The sequence below is a fragment of the Punica granatum genome, chromosome 3 (genome assembly GCF_007655135.1).
Source record: "Punica granatum isolate Tunisia-2019 chromosome 3, ASM765513v2, whole genome shotgun sequence".
NCBI lineage: Eukaryota > Viridiplantae > Streptophyta > Magnoliopsida > Myrtales > Lythraceae > Punica > Punica granatum.
Window position 1 is genome coordinate 8,179,944 of NC_045129.1, and position 24,365 is coordinate 8,204,308.

Consider the following 24,365-nt stretch of genomic DNA (forward strand, 5'->3'; position numbering starts at 1 on the left):
AGCTTATTGAGAAAAAATGAAATGTAGTATATATACATATAACAGTAGTATAAAGTTATCATTACATATATGATATTAGACTACTATATATGATCATAATAGTAGTGTATATACATATATATATGCTAGTATATATTATCATAATATATAGTAGTATATTATCATAATATATAGTAGCATATATATATATATATACCGTTACTGTTATATATACATATACTGGTATGTATAACAATAGTATATATATTACGGTTATACATAGTATGTATATTATGACAATAGTATATATATATATGTGTTTGGTTACTGTTATATATACGCTACTGTTATACTAGTATACGTATAATACAACAGTAGTATAATATATAATCCTTTATGTGTTCCCATTCTTTTTTTTTTCTCGTGCTTCAGAATTCGTTCATAATATGTAAAAATTACATGATAAGAGTACAAGGTAAAATGCTCAAGAAACGAAAGTTATAAGATCAGAAATAATCTGATCCTCCTATACATATTACACAAAAGAATTGAGGTGAAATACAAAGTAGTAGATATTCGAATTTCTGATCAAAATCTTCTCCCGTCACGCATGAAATTTGAAAAGAGACGGAGGGAAGGGCCAAGGGAGGGATCCCTGTTCCTTTATTTTGCAAATTTTAGGGAGGAGGGGGATATGGAAGGACTCAAAATTCTTTATTTTTTGCGGTCTTATGTTTTTAATTTCTCCAAGTTGGAAGAATTTGAAGGAAAAGGAACTAACAAAAATATTTACACCCTTCTGATTTGCAAGAACATATTATACAAGGGCATATTAGTGTTTAGTTGATTTAAGTAAATTTTCATTCCCATTCCTTTCCCTCCCAAATTAATTCTATCCAAATAATGCTAAATTCCTCCAATTCCCTCATCGTAACTCTCTTTTCTTTCCCTTCCCTCCTTTTCTCTGTTGTCGAGTGAAATCAAAATTGATGTCCCACCTAGCTTTTTCCAAAAACAAACTCAACCTTGCCTTTTTCGGTAACTAGTTTTTTTTTTTAAAGGGTGAAATACGGAACCAAAGCTCGTATCATTAAAACAAAAAATAAATTTTGGATCCCCAAATTACACGGAAGTAAGCAATCAGTCCATTTGCATCATATATTATTAAAAGGAGTTATTTGAACCAATCTACGGTAATTTAAGTTAAATTGATTTTTTTCTTTACCTTAGGAAATGAGTATATGCCTCTCTTTTTTTCATGCAATTATTTGAGAGATGGATCTCCAGCCTAGCAGATTAGTTAGGTCATCACAAGTCACTCCCCAACGGTCTGCGCCAAAAATGGGAATAGAGAACATAGCCGTCAACGTGGTCGACATGCAGCGGCTCCCGAGGAAACGATGAATTTAAGGGCAACGGATTTCGTGTTTAAGGGCCCCGATGGACAGATTCCTATTTTCTAGTTAATTATCATGTGACTGCGTTCAGTGGACAGATTTCGGAGATGAGGAATCTTGGAATCCTTAATTTCCCGTTTGGGGCGATGGAATAGGATTAAGAATTGGGACAAGGTAAGATATAATTATTAAGAAATTAATCCCCGCTATGACTGAAATTAGGGTGATTTAGAATGATATTTTATTTATAATGGCAGAAATGTCTCCCTTCTAACGTTGAAATCGAAAAACTCACCATTGTAGAGTTTGAGAATGAAAAGGAGAGAAAGAAACCAAACGGTGATTCCCGCCGCAATCAAGATCGCCTATACATGGCTTCAAAGGTCACCGGCAGCCCTTCCTCTCTTTCGTTTCAAGGAGAGAAAAATGGGGCAATTCTATGGGGTGCTGCCTAACGCCGACCACTACCGCCTAAAGGAGGTCGTAAGCGACCTTGAGGCTGTCGGGCAACCTTGATTGGGCAGCAGCCGGCATCGGGTACCCACCGCCCTTTCATCATTTTTTTTCTGCTTCTTTTTTTTCCATCTTCAATCATCGTTTTTTAACTAATCTTAATTTTTTTATTTTCTTTAAAAGTCTATTATTATTTTTCTGAAAATTAAAAGAAGCATCTGATTTTATGGACACCTTGGTCATTTCACCATTCTAATACTAGACATTGCCATGCTCTAAAATCTTAGGATTTTCAAATCTCATCCTATCTCCACTCTCGAATCTTGTCCAGTCCGACATACCAAACACAACCTATATATTTTGGAATTAATTTTTTTACTTAAAGTAATGATGTTCAACCCGTCGGGGATTGTTCTGTCCTAACCACGAGATAATTGCACTAGATTTTGTAGCATTATGCTCAAATCACATGGAATCCAACTTATTAAGATCACAACATGAAAAAATTGTGAGAAATATTATTCTCGTAATTCCTAGAATTGGAACTAATTTTAAACTTGCTTCGCCTCCCAAAAATCTGAAACTCGACATTGTTAGTTCACATTTTTATTTTTAATATTAATATCATTTTCCTTTTTTTTCATTTCACCAAATCAGCAGAGAGGGGGTGACATGAGAGAGAGTAGCGGCGACAATGAATTCCGAAAATTTAAAAGGAACTTTTTTCTAAATTTATTCTTTATCTGTAGTTTGACGACCGGGATTACTTTTCTGAATAACCGAAAGTTACTGAGCCCCCAACTACTGAAAGTTGCTGAAATTACTCTCTTAAAAGGTTTTTCTTCTTTGTAATCGAGAAAATATATTCTTTTATGAAATGAATGAAAAAAGCAGTCCAATTTCGCCTTGTGAATGCCCTTGGCCACTTTCATCTCTTACAGGCACAATTAAAGCCTTGGCCAGCTATAGTTTTGGGCCTTTTGGCCATGCCATTTATTAACAGATAATTAAAACAAAAATGATTATCAATTATGAGATTTCCAGATGAGGAGAGCTAAAGAAATGGAAAATTAAATTTTCACCCTAATTAAATAGATTTTAATAAAGGTGCTGAAAATGACCTTGAAAAAAAATTCTAAATCATCATATCTCACGATAAGTTGGTGAGAAAGAACCATTAAAATTATCATAATTAAAAAAATTATGCAATTATTCGAGAGATAGACATTCAATACTCTATTTCTAATAATTTGTTTGGTGCTTTCACATGTCACATCGCGATATTGAATCACTGAAAAATCTCTGACAAGATAAAAATATAATCTCTACTCCTTTAGTTTCTAATTTAATATTAATAAAATCATTTATAAAATAATAGAGAAAGCAAAATGTTACAAAAGTCTCACTAATTCACGAGGATCGAACCATAATACTCTTAATTCTGGGTCGGTAACCTGTGCCATTAGATTAAGCTCTTTTCTCATAACCATAGTTATTTAACTCTATATTTGGAAGGAAGAGAAATGGAGGGAAAGGGAAAGGGAAAGGGAAGAAGAGAAATGGAGGGATTTATATGGAAATTCTCATACAAATACATCAATCTCTCCCCTCTCTTTCCTCCCAAATATATTAGTTATAGTGGAGAAACTAATAGATGATCATACCTCATAATGATGAGGAATAATCAATAAGATTGCTTCAATTAAAAAATGTAGTATAATTAATCGAGTGATTATTACTTTTTATTTAGTTTATTACAATTTAATCATTGTTTCATCAAGTCACTTGACGAGGTAAGATATCTGAATAATCTAACGTGAGAGAGAGAGAGAGAGAGACTGTATGATATAAAGGAGAGGAAGAGGCTGAGAGGGGCAGCTGGGAAAGGTGTAGAGGGGAAGAGAATGCCTCTCCAGGAGGCAGCCACTGAGACAGCGACGAAACAGATCCAAACCCCACTAATTCTCCCTTTCTCCTCCTCCTTAAACGACCGCTGCCACCGCCGCTGTCACCACGATCACCACTAGTTCCTAGCTCCTTCCGACAAGAGGGGGTCGGGGCCGACGACTTTGGCAGTCTGCTACCTAAGGTGATGCAAAGATGCGCACCATGTCAAGCTCCACCTCCAGCAAGGGCATCGCTGCCATTGTTGGGGTCGGCCCAAAGCTCGGCCGCTCCGTCGCCCGCAAATTCGCTCACGAGGGCTACACTGTCGCCATTCTCGCCCGTGACCTCGGCACGTTATCCTCTTCTTCCTCCCAAAACTGACATCCTTAATGTTTAACTTTCTTTTTACTTTTATCTTTTTATTTTTATATGTAATCAAATATACTGAGCCACGTAAGTATTTATGTCCAAAATCAATTTTATCGGCACTGAAAAATATGGATTCTGATTGGATAATCGAGTGGGTGGAGATTTAGCCCAGTCTCCCCGAACTGTTGTCATTTTTTTTTTTTCGTGTACACATAAATAGAATAGAAGGCGACTGGAATATTTGCAGGAAGGCTTTCGAGGTTCGCCGATGAGATCGCGAGGGAGGAGAAGGCGCAGGTTTTTGCAATTCGGATAGATTGCTCGGACTCGAGAAGCGTGAGGGAGGCGTTCGAGGGCGTGCTCTCGCTGGGGTTTGTGGAGGTGCTAGTCTACAATGCATACCAGCCCGTCTCTTGGCACCCGTCCAACTTCGCTGATGTCCGGGTTGACTCCTTTGAGAAGTCCCTTGCCGTCTCCACTGTCGGCGCCTTCCACTGTGCCCAGCAGGTGAAACATACTAATCTTATATCAGTTCATCAGACGTTACTGTAAGAGTACTATTTCAAGCCGGCAGTACCATGCTAAGTAAAGGGACCACGCACATCAACCGACAAATATCGGAATTCTTGTTTGTAATTGACGCGAGACACTATTAGGCAATACTGTTCGTCCCTCGTAAGTTGCCCATGAATTTGACATCCCAAAATTAATCAGCCTTCGAGATTAGAATATTGGTTGGGATATGAATGCATGCGTGGTACCATATGTGGCTGCAATGTACTGTCAACTTGGTGACAGGTCCTGCCTGGCATGGTGGAGAGAGGAAGAGGAACGATTCTCTTCACAGGCTGCTCGGCTTCACTGAACGGCATTGCCGGGTTCTCTGAATTATGTAATAAGTCTAATAATCAATAGCAGTTTCTAGCCATTGCCCGCTCTGGTATTTTGTCAGTTAGGGCTTAACCATCAATTCTTGTTTTCCCTTTTCCAAATCAAGGCTGTGGGAAGTTTGCATTGAGAGCTCTATCGCAGTGTTTGGCAAGGGAATTCCAGCCGATGGGAGTGCACGTTGCACACGTTATCATTGATGGAGTGGTTGGCCCACCGAGGTTCGGCTCACTCTTCTTTGGCCTCTCCACTCTTTCTTGATCCTCCATCCATACATATAATGCATTCTTCTTTTTTATCTTTTATACATTCTCTTTGGCAGGCCTTTTCGATTCATTCATATTCGTTTGGCTGATTCCTTTCCCCGCCTCCCAAAAGTTTCTTTGAATTCTTATCTCTCTGAGTCAGCGATTGCTCAAAAGTTGGAATTTAATTTGTTTGAAGATACCGGGAATTAATGTAAAACCTTATCTTCCTATCAATTTTTCGAAACCGGACTATACCCGCATGATCAGTTATCCGTTTAGGGCAGAAATAAGTTGTCTTTCCAATCCCCGTATGGCCAGACCTTAGAGATGTTATGTGAGAAAGCTTCCAATATGTTTGGCAGAAGGGAACTGGGAAAATAGCTCTCCATCAGATTCAGAGTACGGATTATTCTTAGCTTAAAGGTGTACTGATGAAGTTTTCCAAATACATTGAATTGTATGTTAGCCTGAGCGAAAGGCAAGCTGACATAGACTATAGAACATGAGTATCACGACATCGTGGTACCAATCTACTAGAACTTTATTTACCAATAATTACGCGTGGGATGCTATGGACCTAACCTTTTCCACAGCAGATTCCTAAATGTTGCAGATTCCATATCTTTTCACTTGTACATTGTTTCACCTCCAAAAGAAAAAGATTTGCTGTGTTGGCTTGGTGAAATAAATATTTTCCAGAGTTATGATTGATGATGAGCAATAAATTAGATGAAAGGGGGCGTCCTGTCTGTGTCGCAGGGGGGCACTGACGATGTCGTTGCAGAGAGCACCTTCCGTTGGGGAGCCACAACAGCAAAGCATAGTTTCAGTAGACCATGGGTCGGGGCCAATGGACCCGGACTCGCTGGCACAGACCTACTGGCACTTGCACATTCAGGACCGAACTGCCTGGACCCAAGAGATTGACCTCCGCCCTAGTGGCCCCAGGCTCTTTTAAAATTCATTACCTGGTCCTATCACCAAAAATTATCAGGTACTTTCAGCAGTATACTAGATCTCCAGTATGAGGCTGGTGCCTCATAAGATGGGTATCTAGTGCATATATTACATGTTAAAGACTTACCCAAGTGCCATCTCCACAGATTTCTTTATTTCGTAAAGATCACGGGCAGGCCCAAAGTTACACTGTTTTTGGATTTTCAGTGTGTTTTGCCCTTGTTTTGTCGTTTGGGGTCTCTGGTTTTGACTTGATTTGACTGTAAATAATCGTGGGATTAAAGAGTTGATTTTATGTTTTGTTCAAAATGTACTTTGATTAGCTTCCCGAGTGGTATATTAGAAGAGGGAGAATGATTATGAGATGATTGATCTTGTCGGCTTCATCAATATATATCATCATGCCATGATTGGGGTGTAGGTTACCTTTATAAATCCTTAAAAATGATTTTCGTGAGTGACGTAGAAATTCACGAGAAACATAATAGTTGAAATTACGTGGAGGAACATGTTACCCTAGAATAAAAACAAGACATGGCACATTACATCATCGCTTTATGGACGGTCGAAATTGCCCATTATAATACTAAGGGGCCGATTTGTGTATATATGTGTACGTAAATGTATGATTGTGGCATCCATCAATGGGAGGGAAGGGAAGCTGGAAGGACTATATCAATATGCTCTAATCCAATCATTTCTGATATGGAAAAATTGCGGCAAGGAGGCCCACCCGATGGTGAGTCGTCGGGGGAAGTGACACAAGGGGGGCAGCTTTTGCATGGATGTTAAAGGGCATTCGTGTTCCAATAAAGGACACATAAACGCTTTGGAGCTTTATGACTGGCCACTGCACTATATGCTCCAATAGAGAAAAGTGATAAAATTTTCATACTCAGAAAAAGGCACGGGGAATCAAAGAGGGTGAATTGATTAAAGTGATTTGGAATATATTTTTTAATTAATATTCGGATTCGATTCTTATAAGTTAAGAAAAATATGATTTTGAGAGCTTTACTCTTGATAGATCGATTCAGCTTGAATCTGAATTAGTTAGGATTTATTGCATTTACTCGTACTAAGTGGTGCATATCGGAAAGGGTCTGGGAAATTTCTCTTTTTCAATTATTCCCCTTTCCATTGGCTCCCCTCAGTTTCGGCTGGGAAAAACCAACGGTGGAAAAGTAAGTATTCTTTGTTGTACTTTAACATAAAGGCTTTGGTACTTTATGACTGGCCATTGACTATTCCAATAGAGAAAATGGTAAGACTACATTTGAATTATTAGTGTGATTTTAAAATTATGATTATGATTTTGATTTTGATTGTGAAAAAAGACAAATGAGATAGTATTATAAATTTAACTTGGAAAACGTGTATTTTTGTTGTGTAGTGTATTGAGTTAAAATCAAATCATAATTCTAAAATCAGTTTAACAATTCAAACGGGGCAAAATTTCATACTCAGAAAAAAGGCACAGGGAATCGAGGTGGGTGAATTGATTAAAGTGATCCAAAATATGTTTTATTAATTAAAATCCGAATTCGATTCTTGTGAGTTGAAAAAAATATTATTTGGAGAGCTCAAAATCGATTCAGCTTGAATCTGAATTAGTTAGGATTTATTGCCTTTTTCGATACTAAGTAGTGCATATAGGGAAAGGAATGGGAAATTTCTCTTTTTCGATTATTCCCCTTTCCATTAGCTCCCCTCAGTCACGGCTGGGAGAAACCAACGGTGGAAAAGTATTCTTTGCTGTACTTTAACATCACATTTGGATAGAAGGATAGGAGGAGTTGTGGGGGGAATTTTTATGAACGAATTAAAACCATTCATGTTTAGCTATTAAAAAATAGAGGGTTATGAAGGATTAAAAAATAAAGGGTTATGAAGGATTATGAAGGGTTATGGTGAGATTACTCAATCTTTCATAACCCATCAAAAATCTATATTTTCATTCCACCAATTTAGGGTGTTATGAAGAAATAAGTTGTCAAAAGTCATTTTTAGCCTTCTCTCTTTTCACAAAATTGTAATAATGCCATCTCTAATTATATTACAATTGTTCGCTCATATATATGCACCTAGATGTATATATACATATATAGATATTATAAATCATTTTCTTTTATCTATACACACTTCTGTTATTTATATATGTGTGTATATATCGTCTAAACTCTATTATTTTTTTATATCTATTATTTGTCCACCCCTGTCTGCCTTGGTTCTTATACATATAATATACATATATACATATACATATACATATGTTTATATATATAACACATTTAAACCATACGGACATACATATATACATATATATACCTAGTAAATATTACAAATCTATTGTTTATCTTTGTTTGTGTATTATATGAAATGTGTATAATGGTAAAATAATATGTCTATATTATTCCACCTCATCATTTCTTAATGCTATCCAAACATGAATTATAAAGGGTTAAGAGAATCCCCTCATAAACCACCCCATTCCAACCCCCAATCCCTCCATAACTCATCCCATCCCGTTATCCAAATAAAATGAAAGAGGTGTAGGCTGAGTCCGTGATTGGCATGATGTTAAAACCATCACGTCACCGGGTCAGAGAACAGAACAATGACACGATAAAACCAAAGCAGCCAAAATCAAGATACATTTTTGCAAACCTTTAGTTTATGTTCATAGACTCTGATTCTGAGGAAGAAGATCTCGAACTGCTCATCTGTGGCCTTTCCTACGTGGCAAATGATGGCATTTTGAGAGAGCATTAAAGATTATGTTCTCCCCTCTCGTAGAACTGATAGACCCCATTGGTGCTGAAGTTCACTATTTTAATTGTCAATTTCGCTGTTGGTTCGTTTAAGTGAAAACAAGTCTTTCAGATGTCATAAATTCTAAATAGAAATTGAAAGATAATCCGGTCTGTCTCGATGAGGCCAGAACATTTATGACATGAGGGATTATGCATTTCCATTCCCCTGGTCGAAACATGACCATTGATGGCTAGTTTCGTTTTGAATGGCTAAAGCTACTATGTGACACAGGACATTCTTTGCTAAGCACAAGATTGGTTCCCTGATGAGGGTCTAGCCCAAGATCATCGACTTTGAAAGGTCCGTCGAGAGGCATTGTTTGCTTTGGGCCTGATCTGCATGGTTTTGCCTTTAAAAAGGCTTCTCTTGAGAAAAATAAGTGTTTCTTATTCTTGTAAAGAGGCTAAACCCTAGTCTCTCTTTAATGTGAGAATGGGGTACGCCTCCATTTCCACCAGCCGGATATGGAAAACTTATTGTGCCAATATCCATTGAATTCTCCAAGATGTAGCCTGTACTGATGCAAGCACTAGCTTTGTAAACAATAGTCGTCCTATGTTTCTTTCGGAGTTTATTTAAGTTATATCTGTATATTCCGACAGCTACTTTGCATGATCTTTACCAAATACTCAGCTTAAATCAATTGACTTTTTTTTTGTTTTTGCTTTTAGTGTAAGAAAATGAAACACGACTATATAGTAGCCTAGCACATCAGCTTCACCCACGAGTAATAGTAAGACGGCGAAGGAAATTGAATGAGAGGGACAGTATATAGTCCAGCAGAAGAGGGTAGCTCCATTCGTGGTGCATCCCTTGCCTCAGGAAAAGCCTAAAATATTCTCATAAGCAAGTACCAATACCAACAAAAACAAAGAATAGCATTGCATAGCAAAGAATTTTATGCATGAAATACTAAGGACTGTTGAAAATTGGAGTGAAGAATTAACAAGCTTGCATGCTCTGTTCGGGTTCCTTTAGGTTTCAGAACAGAAGAAATTTATGCACGAACCCAAGCTATAGCACAGAAACATTATCAAAACCGTGAAAATGCAACTCCATTTAGCATAAGCATCTTCTTCAAGGTCTTCAGCAAAACGGCAGTGGACAGAATGTGGTCTTGACCCTCATCAGTTGAATTGAAGAGAGCATGCGGAACTTGCAAGAAGAGAAGAATTCTGCCAAACTGGCACTCTGCCATGTAGAGTAGACGACCTATTGTAAGATGCAACTTTGCTCGTGGAAAATCGAATTCCATTCATCTCCAGTTTGGAGAATTGCCGATATTGCTGTTGAGTACATAGTGATCCTTTTGAACCATCCCTTCCGGGAAATTCCTGCTTCTTGTTGAGAAATCCCCTGCATTCTAATTTTCCTTGTGAATTTACTAACTCATTGTTCTCGGCATTAATGCAAATTTCGTGTTTGATGCAGGGGATATATTTGGACGTATACTTCACCTTACATTTGACATGAAAAACTTGTAAATTCTGAAGACCAAGTTAGGCAGGGAGTTTGACAATTTAAGAGCAGCATTCGGTCATTGGATGCCAAATTCTGGTAGTTTGGTGGAGAACGGAGTTGATTGTTTGGCCAAGCAACTCCTCTCCTCAGTAACGAATAACAGTGAAAAGAATTAAAGAAACGAAAAGCAACTCATTTAGTGTTAGAAAACGCAGCTGAGGATCAGTCATACTATCATAGATATCTTTAGGATAAGCTTTGTTGATTTCTCAGAATCGGCCTCTTAAAATCTAGGCACAAATCCTTCCATTTGATAAGGCCGTAACGACAGTGTATAGGTCATTGCCACACCTAAACTTTGATTATTTGGTCACACAGAAACATACATTCAGCTATTCATTGGTTTCCTCGATCGAAAGACTGGGACTCCCATTCTCGATCTCAAGTAAACTCTCTACAGCTTTTCCATGTTCAAATGCAAGGTGGAGCATGGATTTACTTTTTAGGTAAAATCCTAATGTATTTTATTCCCATAAAATGTACCATTTGTTCTTTTAATGCGAGTCAGCTTGACCCATATTTAATCTGCCAGGAAATAGATCGAGCTAGTTTTAAGGCACTCGGACCTCCTGGGTGAATGCGCGAACATAGTGGCTCCAGCTTCGGTGGTGGGGTTGTTATTTATGCTAACTGATTCGGATTCATTACTTCTGCTGGTAATTCTAGTATTGATTCGATAAATACCGTAACAGTAAACGCAATTTTTTCGTGTTTGATCACATGCAGCTCATATGGAAAGCTGTACAGGTTAATGAACGTACTCAGGAGCAGAAAGTTCTTCTTGCTATGCCATATCGTAGAATCAGACTTCCAGTCAACGATCACTTGCTCTGAAGGTCCTTAATGCCGTAGGGGAAGTTCCACGGTGCTTATCACTGGTAAACTTAATTTGTCTCATTTAGCAAACATGTCGTTGGATCTTCCACAAGGAAAGCACATTTCGTCCTGACGAGCACCGAATGGAATTGTCCATGGATTATTCCTAGATGTCTTTATAGTAATGATATTCTCTGCACATGCTTGGGCAATGAATGAAGTCGCTTGTCAGTTAGCAAGCACGACGACGCATCTATTGCAGGAGGTTGACAATCAGTTCTTTCCTATGGTAACCACAAAGCAGCCAAACTAATAGGACATTTCTCCTGCATAGACCCGGCAAGAACAAAGCAAACATTGAAACAAAAACTGCATATTAGACAAGAAACAGCATCCCTAATTTATATCTTTCTGATGGGCATAACTCCATTTTTTAGTAGGCAATTGATAGCCATGTCTAATATATCCCATGGGGAAAAAGGTTCCACATATGAAATTAGACAACCAGTATAAGACAATAGAGAACAAAGCTCCTTAAGGATCTTATGGTTCAGTGCTTATCCCAATCACCAGTCCTTTTACTTCCCCTTCCTCACAAGTTTGATCTACTAGGAAAAGAAGCCATAAATTCCTGATCTCTCATTCAAAGGGGAAGATGGAGCCTCGCAAAGAGAAGACTATTTCGAAGAAGGCCAGAGATTCTGGTCGAGGAATTAGCCGTAAGAACAGTGTTTTAAAGGCAAAGATGGATGAGCTGACAATGACAAAGGATGAGCTTAAGAAAGCTAAGGATACCGCAATGCAGTCGTGGTTAGATTCCAAACCTCTCCTTGATGAGCTGGAAAAGGTAGATACACTCGAAATTGCGCAAACATGCACGACACATATCCCTTAAATCATATTGTTAATCATTAAAAGGTTTGTAAATTGTTTCATGCATGGACTAAACTTCCGATCACAAAGTTAAAAACATTAGTGATAATTGCAAGATACTCCAAGATCTCTTGACACTTAATGATAATGTTCACGAGTAGCTGATGGTTTTCCGTTGAATGTAATAGCATATTATGTACCTACTTATTAGCATGGTCATCCGGAGAAAATGTTGCGGGAATATATATCAGTCCAAGAAATTTTGCAACAGGTAAAAGCGGCACTTGCAACTGCACATAAGCGATCTTCCATGTCCACAATTGTGATCTCCGAGCTCGAGGTGCAGCTTGAGACCACCAACTTGACGATCCGGGCCAAGAAGCAGCAGGAGCTAGAGGCCACTAGGACGATTGACCAGCTCACCCAGGCAATTGAGCGGGGCACTGGAGACAGAGAGGCCCTTGAGCTCCATATTGATGAGCGACGCCGCCTCAGGTCCAAGCTGAAGCAGCTCCTCCGTGTCAGGCGGCAGACCCACCGTGCACTCAGCCTTGCACTGCATGCCACAAGAGCTGAGATGGAGGCTGCCACGGTAGCTGCAGAGGAGGCGAAGCAGCATATCGAACACACCGAGAAGACCAAAGAGACCGTTCAGCTCACCCATGAGGAGTACCGAGCGCTGAAGAGGAGGGCGAGGGAGGAGACCCTGCTTGCAGAACAGCGGGTGTCGGAGGCGGGAGAGCAGCGAGCCGCAGCAGAAGCAAGCAGGCACAAGGCCCTGACAAGGAAATACACGAGGGAGGTGGCACTGGCATCAGCACCAGCGGCACTTGTGGAACAGGACGTAGATGTGAGGCCCGAGGCAGAAGAGGGAGCAGAGGATGCCATTGAAGGTCCGGTTTTGCCCAAGGCTTGGGTGCGAGCTGGGGCTCGGATCACGGTCGAGTCAAATCGGGTGGGCACAGCAAGGGGGATGAGAGGAGCAAGGACAGGAGGGAAAAGGAAGATTCTGAAGAAGAAAAAGAAGCCATCAATATTTCAACAGATTAAGAGTTTTATAGTGAGGACCATTAATAGGTTGTTCGGGTGATTGTGTAGAACGATTAAATGTAATAACTTTTCACATGGAGAACTCATTCTTCATTAGAAATCTCCCAAATTATTGCAAGTGAGTTCTCCTGTTAACTAGAACATCTTTTTGTATATAGAATATTTCGACAGTCCCGATCCGATCCTCTCGAATCCATGACATCAGTATAAGTGAGCTTAAGCAAGGTTATTAGCCATCATGTATGCATAAAGGCCCAATAATGTTATAGTTTTGGTCTCAAATGAATCAAAATCCATTGGTTTATATGATACTTGGGTACCACCACTTATAAGCTTAAACTTTTGGGTTGCAGATGGACTCAATCTGTGTAAGCTCAAGTGGAAATTTTACATGGTATCAGAGCGGGTTATGCTTCTGCATGCTCATGTGGGCTCACACCACGCCATATTCAGTTTCAAGGCAACCAAAAGTACGTCTCATGTTAATCGAACCCAAGATTGGCCTAATCCAGTTACGAGATAGCTAAAAGTGCACCTCTAGTTAGGTCCGAGTGTGGAGCTCGAGACTAGTTTGATATTTGTCCCTCTTTGCACGAGCTTGGAAGAGGATGTCCGGCTCATGATGAGTAGTTAAGGGCGGGTGTTTAAGGGCACGTGGCACGTGTTGGACCACATGTTGCCACGTGAGGGCGGATGTTGAGATAGATTATTCCACATGGAAAAATTAAGAAAGAAACCACAAGCTTATATGAGATTTGGGTCCAACAACCTATCAGCTTGAGCTTTTAAGTGAAAATGGACCCAAGTCTGTATATTCCAATGGAAATTTTAATATGGTATCATAGCCTAGGTTACGCGTATGCGTGCTTACGCGCGTGTGCACACTTACCACTCTAGGCACAGTATGTCGAGTGCAGCCAAAGTGCGTCTCGTGTTAGTCCCCTCTCGCCCGAGCACGGAAGAAGAGCCTGGCTCGAGGTCAATTGTTGAGAGCAGGTGTTTAAGGGCATGTGACAACGTGTAGGCAAAAATATACTACACGTTACAAATGAGGGCGGGTGTTAATGATATTAATCCCATATACAAAAGATGAATCAAAATTCATTGGTTTATATGAGATTTGGGTACCACCACTTATCAATTGGATTGCAAATGGGCTCAAATCTATGTAGGTTCAAGTAAAAATTTTACATCAACCACTCAAGGTCCAGGCAAGCCGGCAAGGCATGCCCTAACTTGTGGCTCGTTAAAAGTGGAACGCTACAGAGGTCAAGGGATCTCAGAGAATGTAATGGTCATAATGATCCCCGAGGCAGTTGCAACAATCATGATTGCAGGCACAAATGCTTCAAGATATTACCAGCTCCGGGGGGGTGTTTGGGGGAGGATATATGAAGGAAAATTATAGGGCGAGACTGCAGAGTTCTCAGCTATGGGGAATGAACTCAATCAAGATTTCTTTTGTCTTCCTTCATCGTGAAGGCACAACAGGTGCATTTATCAATGAAATAATACTATTACTCTTCAGCAAAAAACAAACCCGGAATGAGCGTAGCACCGGATGGCTGGCGCATAGTTGCAGGGTTTGATCAAACACACTTAAGATTTGAAACTTGGAAACTTCTCCTTATAATAGAAATAGGCGATAGGCATTTCAGCAAACAATAATAGGACTAAAGATGCAGGATTTTCCATCTACGCCACAACAGCCTCTTTTCAGGAATGTTTGTTTGTTGTGATCAAGAAGAAGAGAGGACAGAGCAGAGAAATTTGTCGGGCAGTCCATTTATGTGACTGTCAGCTTTTCCAGTTTCCTTTCTCAACAACAAACAACACACATCAGTAGTTACAGGCAGTTCAGACTGCCGTGACATAGGTTGCGATTGATTTCATAGTAGGATTTTAAAATCAGATTTTGATTTTGATTTTGAGTGGTATAAATAGGGCCCACCTTTAACTTTGTATGTGTTATGTTGTTTTGTTGTGGAAAAAAGTGGTATAAATGGAGCCCACTCTTTGACTTTGTATGAGTTATTTTGTTTTATAGTGGGTAGAGTTAAGTTAGAATTGTGATTTTAAAATACTATCTTGAAACCAAACAGGCCCTAATTGTACTTTGCAATTTGGTTGGTCTAATTTATCTCGTTCAAAGCCGAGAATCCTAGAAGGCTAGTGAAAGATTTATCAACAGTACCACCTCATGAACATATTTGGGTTAGACATTGCCAGAAACGTCACTAGCATGGAACTGTGCCTATTGCATCAATTTCATGCGTAAATAGCTCCCCTTCTTGGTTTCCTATTCTTTTTTTCACCAGTACAGAACACTGTCCCCCTACTTGTTCACCCAACTAAATTCACAAAATCATACAAGGCACGGTTCATATGTAAAACCAAGGTGAGAACTTGAAATCCAGGTAAATTTCACATCAAAAGAAGTGACTGGTGCCCTTGTGTCATGATGCTTGTTTTCGAGTTCTATGCAAAGACGGAGGCTGTTCTGATGGTGTACTGTCTCGTAGTCTGCACATTCTTCCGATCCATGGATTCTGCTGTCTTTAATTTTAGAAAAATCTTAGTATTGCCTCTGAGCCCAAATGTCAGTTCTACTATTACAATCAGGACATTGGAGTCATCGAAGGAGCTTTCAAACCAAAATGAAGTAAGAGAAGAGAACAGCTACTGTAAAGTTTATTACATAAGTTGTGCATATTATTTTTACATCCATACATTGGTGAAGCATCTTAGATAGAACCTGGAGATCTTTTTCCCTCCTTAAGTTCGTTTTCATTACTATGGACATTCCATTTCCAAAGAGCACAAATTTTTTAAGGTTTCCTTATCTTCTTAATTCACTGCCCTGCATGTCTTCCTTATTTGTCCGTTTTGTCCCGTAAGCACTCCTAGCCCAGCCATTTTGACCATGGATGCTCCGAAATCCTTCGCAAAAAGGAAGGGATACTTGCTATAATTCATGACCATGGATGCAGTCTTGTCGTTGCCCATGAGGGCTTGGTCTGACTGGAGAAGGCCAGAGCTGTTGACGAGGTTCATGTAGTAGCTGTTGTCAAACTTGTTAATTGTCAGCGGGTCCAGAGGAGCCAAATTGGTGTCAGAATCAACCTGGTTCGGGCACACACTTTGAAGGTTTTGCAGGAGTGAGGTGTCTAGTGCTGGGTCAGGCTTCCCCGAGCCGCCGAAGTCAAAGAGCCTAGACTTGAAAGTGAAGCACTGGGCAAAACCAATGGTATGTGCACCTGAAAGTGATGAACTTGGTCAAATTCAATTACTGTTTATGTTTCTTGAGCGCCCATATGCTAGTCGATGCTTGACAACCATTGTTTAAAACATTTTTATTGATTTTTGCATTCAACATATATTTTCTTGTATTATGTTAGGGAAGTCAAACCTGAGAGGACGACAACATCCTTCAAGTCAAGACCCTTTGAGGTAAACTTCGCTGTAATATTCTCCAAGGGCTCAAGAGGTGATGGAAGCTGCTCATTCGCTGAACTTTCCTTAGCACTGAGACCATCTCGACGACCTAATGGTACCATGTAAAATGGGCCACCTGCCTGAGGAACAAAGCATTCAAAAACAGATCAGTCAACGGAAGTTTTCCTAAAATGCTTTGAAGTTTGATCGATTGGAGACAGGAAGCTAGAGCAATTAAGTTAAACTTTTTTTACCAGATACACAGCCTCTCGGGCTGCTAGCGTGAGTATATCAGCACAGGAGACAGTGCCCGGGCAGGACTTCTCGACACTGGCTTTGATGGCATCTATGACCTCAAAACCTCTTACTGAGTTTCGATTGGGGAATGCATTTTTCTCGCCTTTCATGCTGCTTGTATCATCGAGCATCACCGATCCTTCACATCCCTATATTCATCAAGACATAGAATTACTCCTCCAGCTTACGGGAGTCATCAATTAAAAGAATAGAAAAATACCATCGAAAGTAGCATCCATATATGGAATAGCATCATAAAGGTGGAAAACTACACCCATTTGGTTCTGAGAAACTACAGTAACTAAACCTTCCAATGTTTTTTTCTTTTTCAACAAAACGAAAACAAAGATAAGTTGAAAGACTGCTGAGTCCGGCATCATGTTGGATCACAAAACATCACTTGAAATGCTATCAACCACATTTTCTGTTCCATATCTTCTTTATTTTCAATGTGAAAGGAACGAAAGCACGAATGTTGGTATCCCGGAAAAGCATCTTTTGTTCGGAATCCACAGATGGTTCATTTTTTATCCTCTGGTTTTCCTGAAAGATCATTTGTACTCTTTACTGTTTAAAAAAATGCCAAACAAACTAAGGTTGGTCGGAAAAAAATAAAAATAGATCCTACAAAGAAAAGCAGTCGATTACATCTACGAGACAGTCGTGGAAGTGAAGCCGTAAGATAGAAGCTGCCATCCTAGTCTCATTTGCGATTGCCGACCAAACACCATACCGGACTATTTTCGTCAGGCTAGCACAGGTACTGTCATAGAACCTATAGTCAAGTTGACATGACACAAAGTGACCAAGGAATAGGACAGAGAAAAATGGCAAAAAGTGAAATTTCTTGATACAATTCATATTTTCTGAATATGGCTGGATGAGGAGGATTGCTCGGCACCTCGAAGCAATTTATACATGAGAATTCAGCGGAGAGATAGTAAGATTCCATTGATTATTGAGGCAATTTAGGGTAAGTAACGCTGAGAGTGGGAGGGCCACTACGTAGATGTCCTTTTCAGCTGATGAGTTTGGCTCAATTCCACTTGCCTAAGTGTGCAAGATGATGAATTGGACACTATGCGAAGAGCACTAAGCAGAACAAATCAATCTTTAGTTTTGACTTAGTGCTGACATGGGGGAAGAAAAAACTGCAGCTCTTTTTACTTTTGCGGATACTTCCTACATGGATGATCTTTTGTCGTAGATATGATTGTTTATGATGCCGAAAGTTGGATAATGCCAAGGACCCGAGCACTTAAACGAGAGCTCGTTTTATGCACATGTAAGGTGGAGGTAGTTGACAAAGTTGGAAGAGCAGGGAATTCGATTTCAACTAGTATATTGGGAGGATCAGCAGCCGGAGCTGATGATTTATTCCACTAACATGTCGAGGCAACAAGATACTTCATGGTATATGAGTTCAGGGTTCTGTTATCTTCACGAGAGATCACACGTCAGTGAGTGCTCAACATGAGTACGCCTATTCATTTTCCTTCACAGACGCAGTATTTTGATGGATTTTGATTTACTGATGAACAAGTTTTTTGTGTATGGAAAACTTAGAGGGATTGATAATCCAAGTCAAACGGATTTTCAACTGGCTATAGATAGGCAACTCATTGTTTCGATCTTTCTCACCCGGGAGGAATGCAGTCTAGGGGTCTAGCAGGTGGGAAGCAGGGGGAAAGTCTCGAAGTGCCAAGCTGCCACAATTCAACACAACTCTCGACTTGGCCATGAGAGCTTTCCAGTAGATCACGTTATCAGTAAAAAGGAAAACCACTTCAGTCACAGAGTTGTAATGTGGCAAACCTCTAAATATATATCTGAATTGTTGCCAAATTTCACAAATATAGATCATTTAGACTAACTGGTTTCATTCAGTGTCTTTCTAACAAGGAGATCAGAGAACAAAAACATCATTCCGGAACGAAAAATGCATAAAGCAGTACTAATTTTCTCTCTGTATAGTTCCCATCTTTTGACCTTAGATCACTCTCTACATGATTCCATCTCGGACCAAAATAATCCTCCAAAGGGGACTCCGCCGATGCGCCTAACAGAGGTTACAGAACAAGTAGTCGAGGCAGCTCTCCGTGCAGTCGTAACAGCAGGAACAACTGGGCACAAGCAAGCATTCAACGAGGACATACAGATGTGGTACCAAAAAATAAAAATAAAAAGACAAAAATGAGAAAACACGGGCAAGCCATCGAGTATTACCATTCATTGGTGGCTTTGTCCTGCTTATCCTCCACAGCATTAACGTTCCTGCTAATCTCTTGAAATTGGGGCGGCTCCATTGTCCCTCTTCCTCTCTCTCTGTATTTCTCTTCGTGTGGGTTTCGTGAAGGTTTCTTCGCTGCTTCTTCTCAGAATTTCTATGGAGGGCTGAACTGGACCGGGAAGGGGATAGATAGTGATTTTCCTTTATCTCTTGCCGAGATGTAATTTGTCCTTCCACGAGTTAAAGATGGAAAGGACCTTTATCTCTTGCCTAGATGTCATTTGTCCTTCCATGAGTTAAAGATGGAAAAGGCATTCATGGATGTTATGGCCTTGACTTGATCCCATTGATTCCATGCAAAGCGATTCCCATCCCATGTGTAGTTTCTCCTAAAGTTATATACAGTAAGGTCAGTTTCCTTCCCGTTTTCAATTCCAAATCCTATTCCGAATCCAATTATCCTACAGACCCTCTCCACCCTTAAGGTTGCACCCCGTCATCGCCGTACTTGCCAGTAATTCCACTGCCTCCTGCTCTTGGCACAAAAGGATTTGGGCTCTAGCCCATATATACTGGCTAGTTCATGAATCACCACATGGAATCAAAAAGGGGCTTCCGCTTCACGAAGCTGAGCCGTACCAGGGAATCAGTTGTCATCTTAACAGCTAACCAGCCAGAACACGATTTTCGCATTAGAAGGAATGGGATAGGGGGTTGGATACTTATGGAGGGATAGGAATCCATAGTAAGGAATCCCAAGAAATTACGGAGGATTATGATGTATTGGATTAAAAATTAGAGCATACCGACCCCGAGAGGTCCATGACTTGGTCCAGCTTTTGGGTTTGGGCTGGGCCCCTTGAATTGAGTGGGCGTCAGCCCAAAACATGGCTAATTCAAAAGGATTTCTTGTAAGGCATGGATGCATAATCCTTTGTTTAAGTCTCTACATCGATTTTGTGTCAATTACCCTCAATTATGGAAAAACCTGATTTGTCCTTACCATTCAAGCAAATACATGACATGGACAAATAAGGAAAACGATTATTTTATTTTTTTGGGGGGGTGAATAAGGAAAACGATTAATTGATTGGTGACTATTTCCAAGCTAGTCAATGGACAAGGTGAAAACAACTCACAACTTGATAAATTGGACTTCCTCCTTTGATTTCATTTATGAATTCTTGAACTATATAGAAACTCTCTCTTCTCCTATGCCAATGAAAGGAAGGGTCTCAACTGCATCACAGCACCTATCGAGATTCGAATTCAAGGCTTTCGGCTTTTTTAAGGTTGAGCCACCCAGTGCTCCCGTTATTGGAATGACTAACCATATATAATAACTTTGTGAATCTGAACATTACCTACCATAATAATTTTGGAGGCACCGATCCTATGAATTCTCTACCTACTAAAAAGAAAAATGACTACATCCATGCCCCATCATCCAAAGACATATATATATATATATATATATATATATATATATATATATATATATATAAGCAATTGAACTTTTTACTAACTACAAGAAACCCAAACGGCGTCTTCTTTTGCTGGTTTTCTACCGACAGTTGCACACGCTTTATCATGGCGGAAATTGGAAAAAGTGATCCGATAAATAAACTCTAACATTATTGATAAAAAAAATAAAGAGATAAAGAATTTTATCAAAGTACTAACAAGAAAACGAATTATTCAGTTGAGGAATATCATATGTAGCGAGATCTTAAAATAGACCAAAACTATATTAAGAAAATCGTGCAACTTGTCCTCACACGCACCAAGATGGCAGGAAAAATCAGTATTATAATAATTAATGAGAAATTCCATAATTTATTATTAATTCCTTTTAAAAGGCACATGTTTCTTAACATGGAGATCAATTGAATCGTTCTTTATATACATTACTATTGCTGCGTCATTAAAGGGAAAGCCTCGAGTCGCATATTATCAGTCTAATAAAAGGGAAAACGATGTTGATGTTTTGAATTATTTGGGGTTGCTTTCTATTTCGTATGAACTGCATGCAAGATGGAGGAAAAGAATTTAATTAAAGGCTTAATTTGTCGAAATAATAAAGTTTGTATTTTTTTTGCTTTTTCCAATTATTGATACTCGTTTAGATTTTGTATTGTCCGATGTTTCGTATATTTATTTGAACATCAAAATTTTTTTCCATATAACATGCGCAGATTTTTAAATTCTTAGCGGGATGTTATACATAATCATTCATATTTTTATTTTTATCATCATATATTACAAATGGGAAACCATGCTGAAAGTCGTTTTTTCTTCTTCTTTTTTTAAGATAGGAATGCTGAAAGTCTTCAAATTATCTAATCGAGTTAATTTGCTTCTGAATACCATATGTCATTGTTGTAGTAGAAGAAGGTACAACTCCCCACATGACAAGTTGGAAAAATCGCCTGCGCAAATCTCAAAGTGTAATATGGTAGCTAGCCGACATATGTTGCTTCATATAATCTAGACATTATTGTATACAATAATATTTTCTTATTATAAAACTATGATCAACTAACACTTTAGCCAATTCAAGTGTCCTTACCTATCTGGTTTTAATATAGATTTCATCTTAAAAAACAAAATGCAACTCGATACTAAATGAACAATACAGATATAACAAAATTACTAGAAATGTAAGTTTTTTTATTAGACATGAATTTCTAGTATAAATAACAGTTTGTGATTACACATAGCATGAAACGCAGTCATGGGGACCCGCATGTATCAGCCATCGGATGAGCTGCTCTCTACGGGGTCCATGAGTATCACGCGGCTGGGACGAAGGGATTACCGTGACACACGGTCACTCTAGAGGGGTCCCACACATTCATAGGGCAAAAGGCATGGTAAAAATCTTAAGTCATTGACGAAGTGCATTAAACTAATCTCATTTTATCACTAGTAATTTATATAAGGTCATCACGCGTTGACACGTAAGATTTTCTGGATATCCTATCTCATTACATGATATAAAAAGATACCAATTTTTTTTTTGTTTCAATGGAGCCCCATAAACCTAATACAATGAAACATAAATCATAATAATTAATAAAATGGCATGAATAATCTCACTGAGTATTGAACCCAGAACCTCTTGATGATCAGGAGATAGTGTGCGACACTGCGTTATACTCTTTTTTGATATAATAAAGTACCAATTAGATTGCAAACAAACAGGTAAACTTATGCAAATCAAACGATCAATTGCCACAAATACCATTAGCCATAACAGTTTTATTGATTCTTTTTTTATCTCATCATTATAAGGTAATGATTATTTAAGATTTTCTTCACCGACACTTATAAATGTTTTAACTTTAAAATTTTCCTCTAAAAACCATTTCCCAGCATAGTTCATGTCATAGAAAAGGAACAATATTTTTTCTTTTCTGATTACAAGTGGAGCTTATAGACGTAGTAAATAAATAGGGAAAGGGAATGAATGGATGTCGAAAGTCTTACTATTGAGAATCAATTTTAGAATGTCTTAGCTTCGAACAAAAATATTTATATATTCTATAAAGCACCTCTCTTTTTTTCTCTTTTTTTTTTTCCGGGTGGGGGGCAGGGGGAGCACGCAAATACTGTGCACCGGCTTTAAAAGGAATAACAATGGTTAAAATTTATGAGATCACCTTACTTAATAACTTCCGAGAAGTTATTTACTATGGGACTTTTTTCTGGATTATAGCCCAAAATTTTAGATTGATTGGTAAATTATATTAGATTACAGGAAATATGAGTGATAATATATAATTTATTTTTACAGAGATAAATGTAGGTCCTATGACCGTAATCTTGTAATCTAACAATTCCACTTGTTTCGGATGTAAAGTATTTACGAAGCATGGCTGTAATGTTTTAACTCGTGAAAATAATTACAATAGTTAACTTTTACAACCAAACATTGTAAAATACGATGTAAACAATGTGAAATCCAAACTTTACACCCCACCAAATGCCCCGAAAAGCATTTTTCCATATAATACTATCTCTCACTGTTCCCGGTCAGGAAGAGATAATTTACATTATTTTAGAATAAATCAGAATATAGGTATAAAATTATAACTGATTCTTATAAGTTATAAAAAAGGACATAATCTCAAATAATTTTTTTTTCTTATATATTGAGAATAAGGTGTAATGCAGTAGCGAATATTATTACTTATTAACCAGTTTTAAATTCGATTCTTTAGAACCATCTAAATCTTTTTAATTAGTTAATATATAATTTTCTTGTACTAAACTCATGTACTTACTCGTAATTGATACTAAGCTAATAATATATATTTAGGTGAATAAATAATATTCATATGTTTTTAATTTTTTGATACTAGACTCAAGTACGTACTTATAACCTATATGTAGCTACTAATATATATTTAGGTGAATTATATATTATATTCGTATGTTTTTCAATTGGTCTGATGGGTTCGTGATTGATGAGAGAAAGGTGTATCAAAAGATGGCACAAACTCCAATAGAAAAGGTCGAGAGGGGGACTTATTTAATTAAGGAATGGTCTACTCCTAAAAAATGAGAGGTTATGTCACAATAAGTAAAAGACAGAAGGCCAGCCTGACTGATCATACAGAGAACTGTCAAACAAAAGAAAATATAACTGAGAGAATAAGACGGAGCATTTAAATCTGGGGAGAGAGAGCTATTTAGCTCAGACACAACAGAATTTGGCAGCAGGATATATATATTTGCGGAAGATAATAAGAGAGAGCTGGCTAGGTTTTAACGGGGAATATATATATATATATATATATATGTACATGTTTGTCATTTTTCATTAGGATTTCCAGAACCGTCGTGCTGATCCAATTTTTCCATGCATATGTATATAGATTCGCATCTAAATTAGGCAATGTCATTGTGTTCCATTCTATTGCTGTCCAAGTCAATGCCTAGAGGGACCTGCATGTAATGGTGATCATCAATGATTCAAATCCATGCACGCGACCAAAACATCCACCCAACTACCCAGTTACCCCCTATGCAAAAAAAAAAAAAGTCAATGGTTTTCACCCAGAAAAACAAAACAAAACAAAACAAATTATTGGCGAGAAAGAATATGTAATATAATAATATACGTTCATTTAATATTATGAAAGTTTC

At 38.5% G+C, this 24,365-nt stretch overlaps 3 protein-coding genes and 1 long non-coding RNA gene across 5 annotated transcripts; 2 read left to right on the top strand and 2 right to left on the bottom strand.

Annotated features, from left to right (window-relative positions):
- Positions 1–3,687: 3,687 nt before the first annotated feature.
- LOC116201801 (ribitol 2-dehydrogenase) lies at positions 3,688–6,585 on the top strand. Of its 2 annotated transcripts, none has more exons than XM_031533214.1 (5): positions 3,688–4,065; positions 4,333–4,592; positions 4,884–4,977; positions 5,083–5,194; positions 5,296–5,776. In XM_031533214.1, exons 1-5 carry the CDS (start codon positions 3,930–3,932, stop codon positions 5,429–5,431), a joined length of 738 nt encoding a protein of 245 aa, XP_031389074.1. In that variant the 5' UTR covers positions 3,688–3,929; the 3' UTR covers positions 5,432–5,776. The 2 variants fall into 2 exon arrangements, with proteins under 2 accessions (XP_031389074.1, XP_031389073.1); XM_031533213.1 differs by lacking the exon at positions 5,296–5,776 and adding an exon at positions 5,981–6,585 and having other exon boundaries at positions 3,691–4,065.
- Positions 6,586–10,200: 3,615 nt separating this feature from the next.
- On the top strand, positions 10,201–13,348 carry LOC116199017. The gene is made up of 3 exons (XM_031529308.1): positions 10,201–10,959; positions 11,046–12,176; positions 12,474–13,348. The coding sequence occupies exons 2-3, from the start codon at positions 11,985–11,987 to the stop codon at positions 13,290–13,292; spliced, it is 1,011 nt and encodes a 336-aa protein (XP_031385168.1). The 5' UTR covers positions 10,201–10,959; positions 11,046–11,984; the 3' UTR covers positions 13,293–13,348.
- Positions 13,349–15,915: 2,567 nt separating this feature from the next.
- On the bottom strand, positions 15,916–17,879 carry LOC116198764 (peroxidase 10-like). Its single transcript, XM_031528996.1, has 4 exons — positions 17,633–17,879; positions 16,942–17,133; positions 16,662–16,827; positions 15,916–16,509 (listed from the first exon to the last, which is right to left on the bottom strand). The coding sequence occupies exons 1-4, from the start codon at positions 17,843–17,845 to the stop codon at positions 16,100–16,102; spliced, it is 981 nt and encodes a 326-aa protein (XP_031384856.1). The 5' UTR covers positions 17,846–17,879; the 3' UTR covers positions 15,916–16,099.
- A 950-nt stretch (positions 17,880–18,829) lies between these two features.
- On the bottom strand, positions 18,830–19,577 carry LOC116201194. Its single transcript, XR_004155828.1, has 2 exons — positions 19,211–19,577; positions 18,830–19,107 (listed from the first exon to the last, which is right to left on the bottom strand). It is a non-coding gene; the product is annotated as an uncharacterized LOC116201194 (long non-coding RNA).
- Positions 19,578–24,365: the final 4,788 nt, after the last annotated feature.

Coding starts and splice junctions, on each gene's coding strand:
- LOC116198764 (XM_031528996.1), bottom strand. CDS start 17,845: ATGAATTGTATCAAGAAATTTCACTTTTTGCCATTTTTCTCTGTCCTA. Junction 17,134..17,632: donor TCCACGACTGTCTCGTAGAT/GTAATCGACTGC, acceptor TGATGAATATAG/GGATGTGAAGGATCGGTGAT. Junction 16,510..16,661: donor GGATGTTGTCGTCCTCTCAG/GTTTGACTTCCC, acceptor CATCACTTTCAG/GTGCACATACCATTGGTTTT.
- LOC116201801 (XM_031533213.1), top strand. CDS start 3,930: ATGCGCACCATGTCAAGCTCCACCTCCAGCAAGGGCATCGCTGCCATT. Junction 4,978..5,082: donor TGCCGGGTTCTCTGAATTAT/GTAATAAGTCTA, acceptor TTCCAAATCAAG/GCTGTGGGAAGTTTGCATTG. Junction 5,195..5,980: donor GGAGTGGTTGGCCCACCGAG/GTTCGGCTCACT, acceptor TCTGTGTCGCAG/GGGGGCACTGACGATGTCGT.
- LOC116199017 (XM_031529308.1), top strand. CDS start 11,985: ATGGAGCCTCGCAAAGAGAAGACTATTTCGAAGAAGGCCAGAGATTCT. Junction 12,177..12,473: donor TCCTTGATGAGCTGGAAAAG/GTAGATACACTC, acceptor ATTTTGCAACAG/GTAAAAGCGGCACTTGCAAC.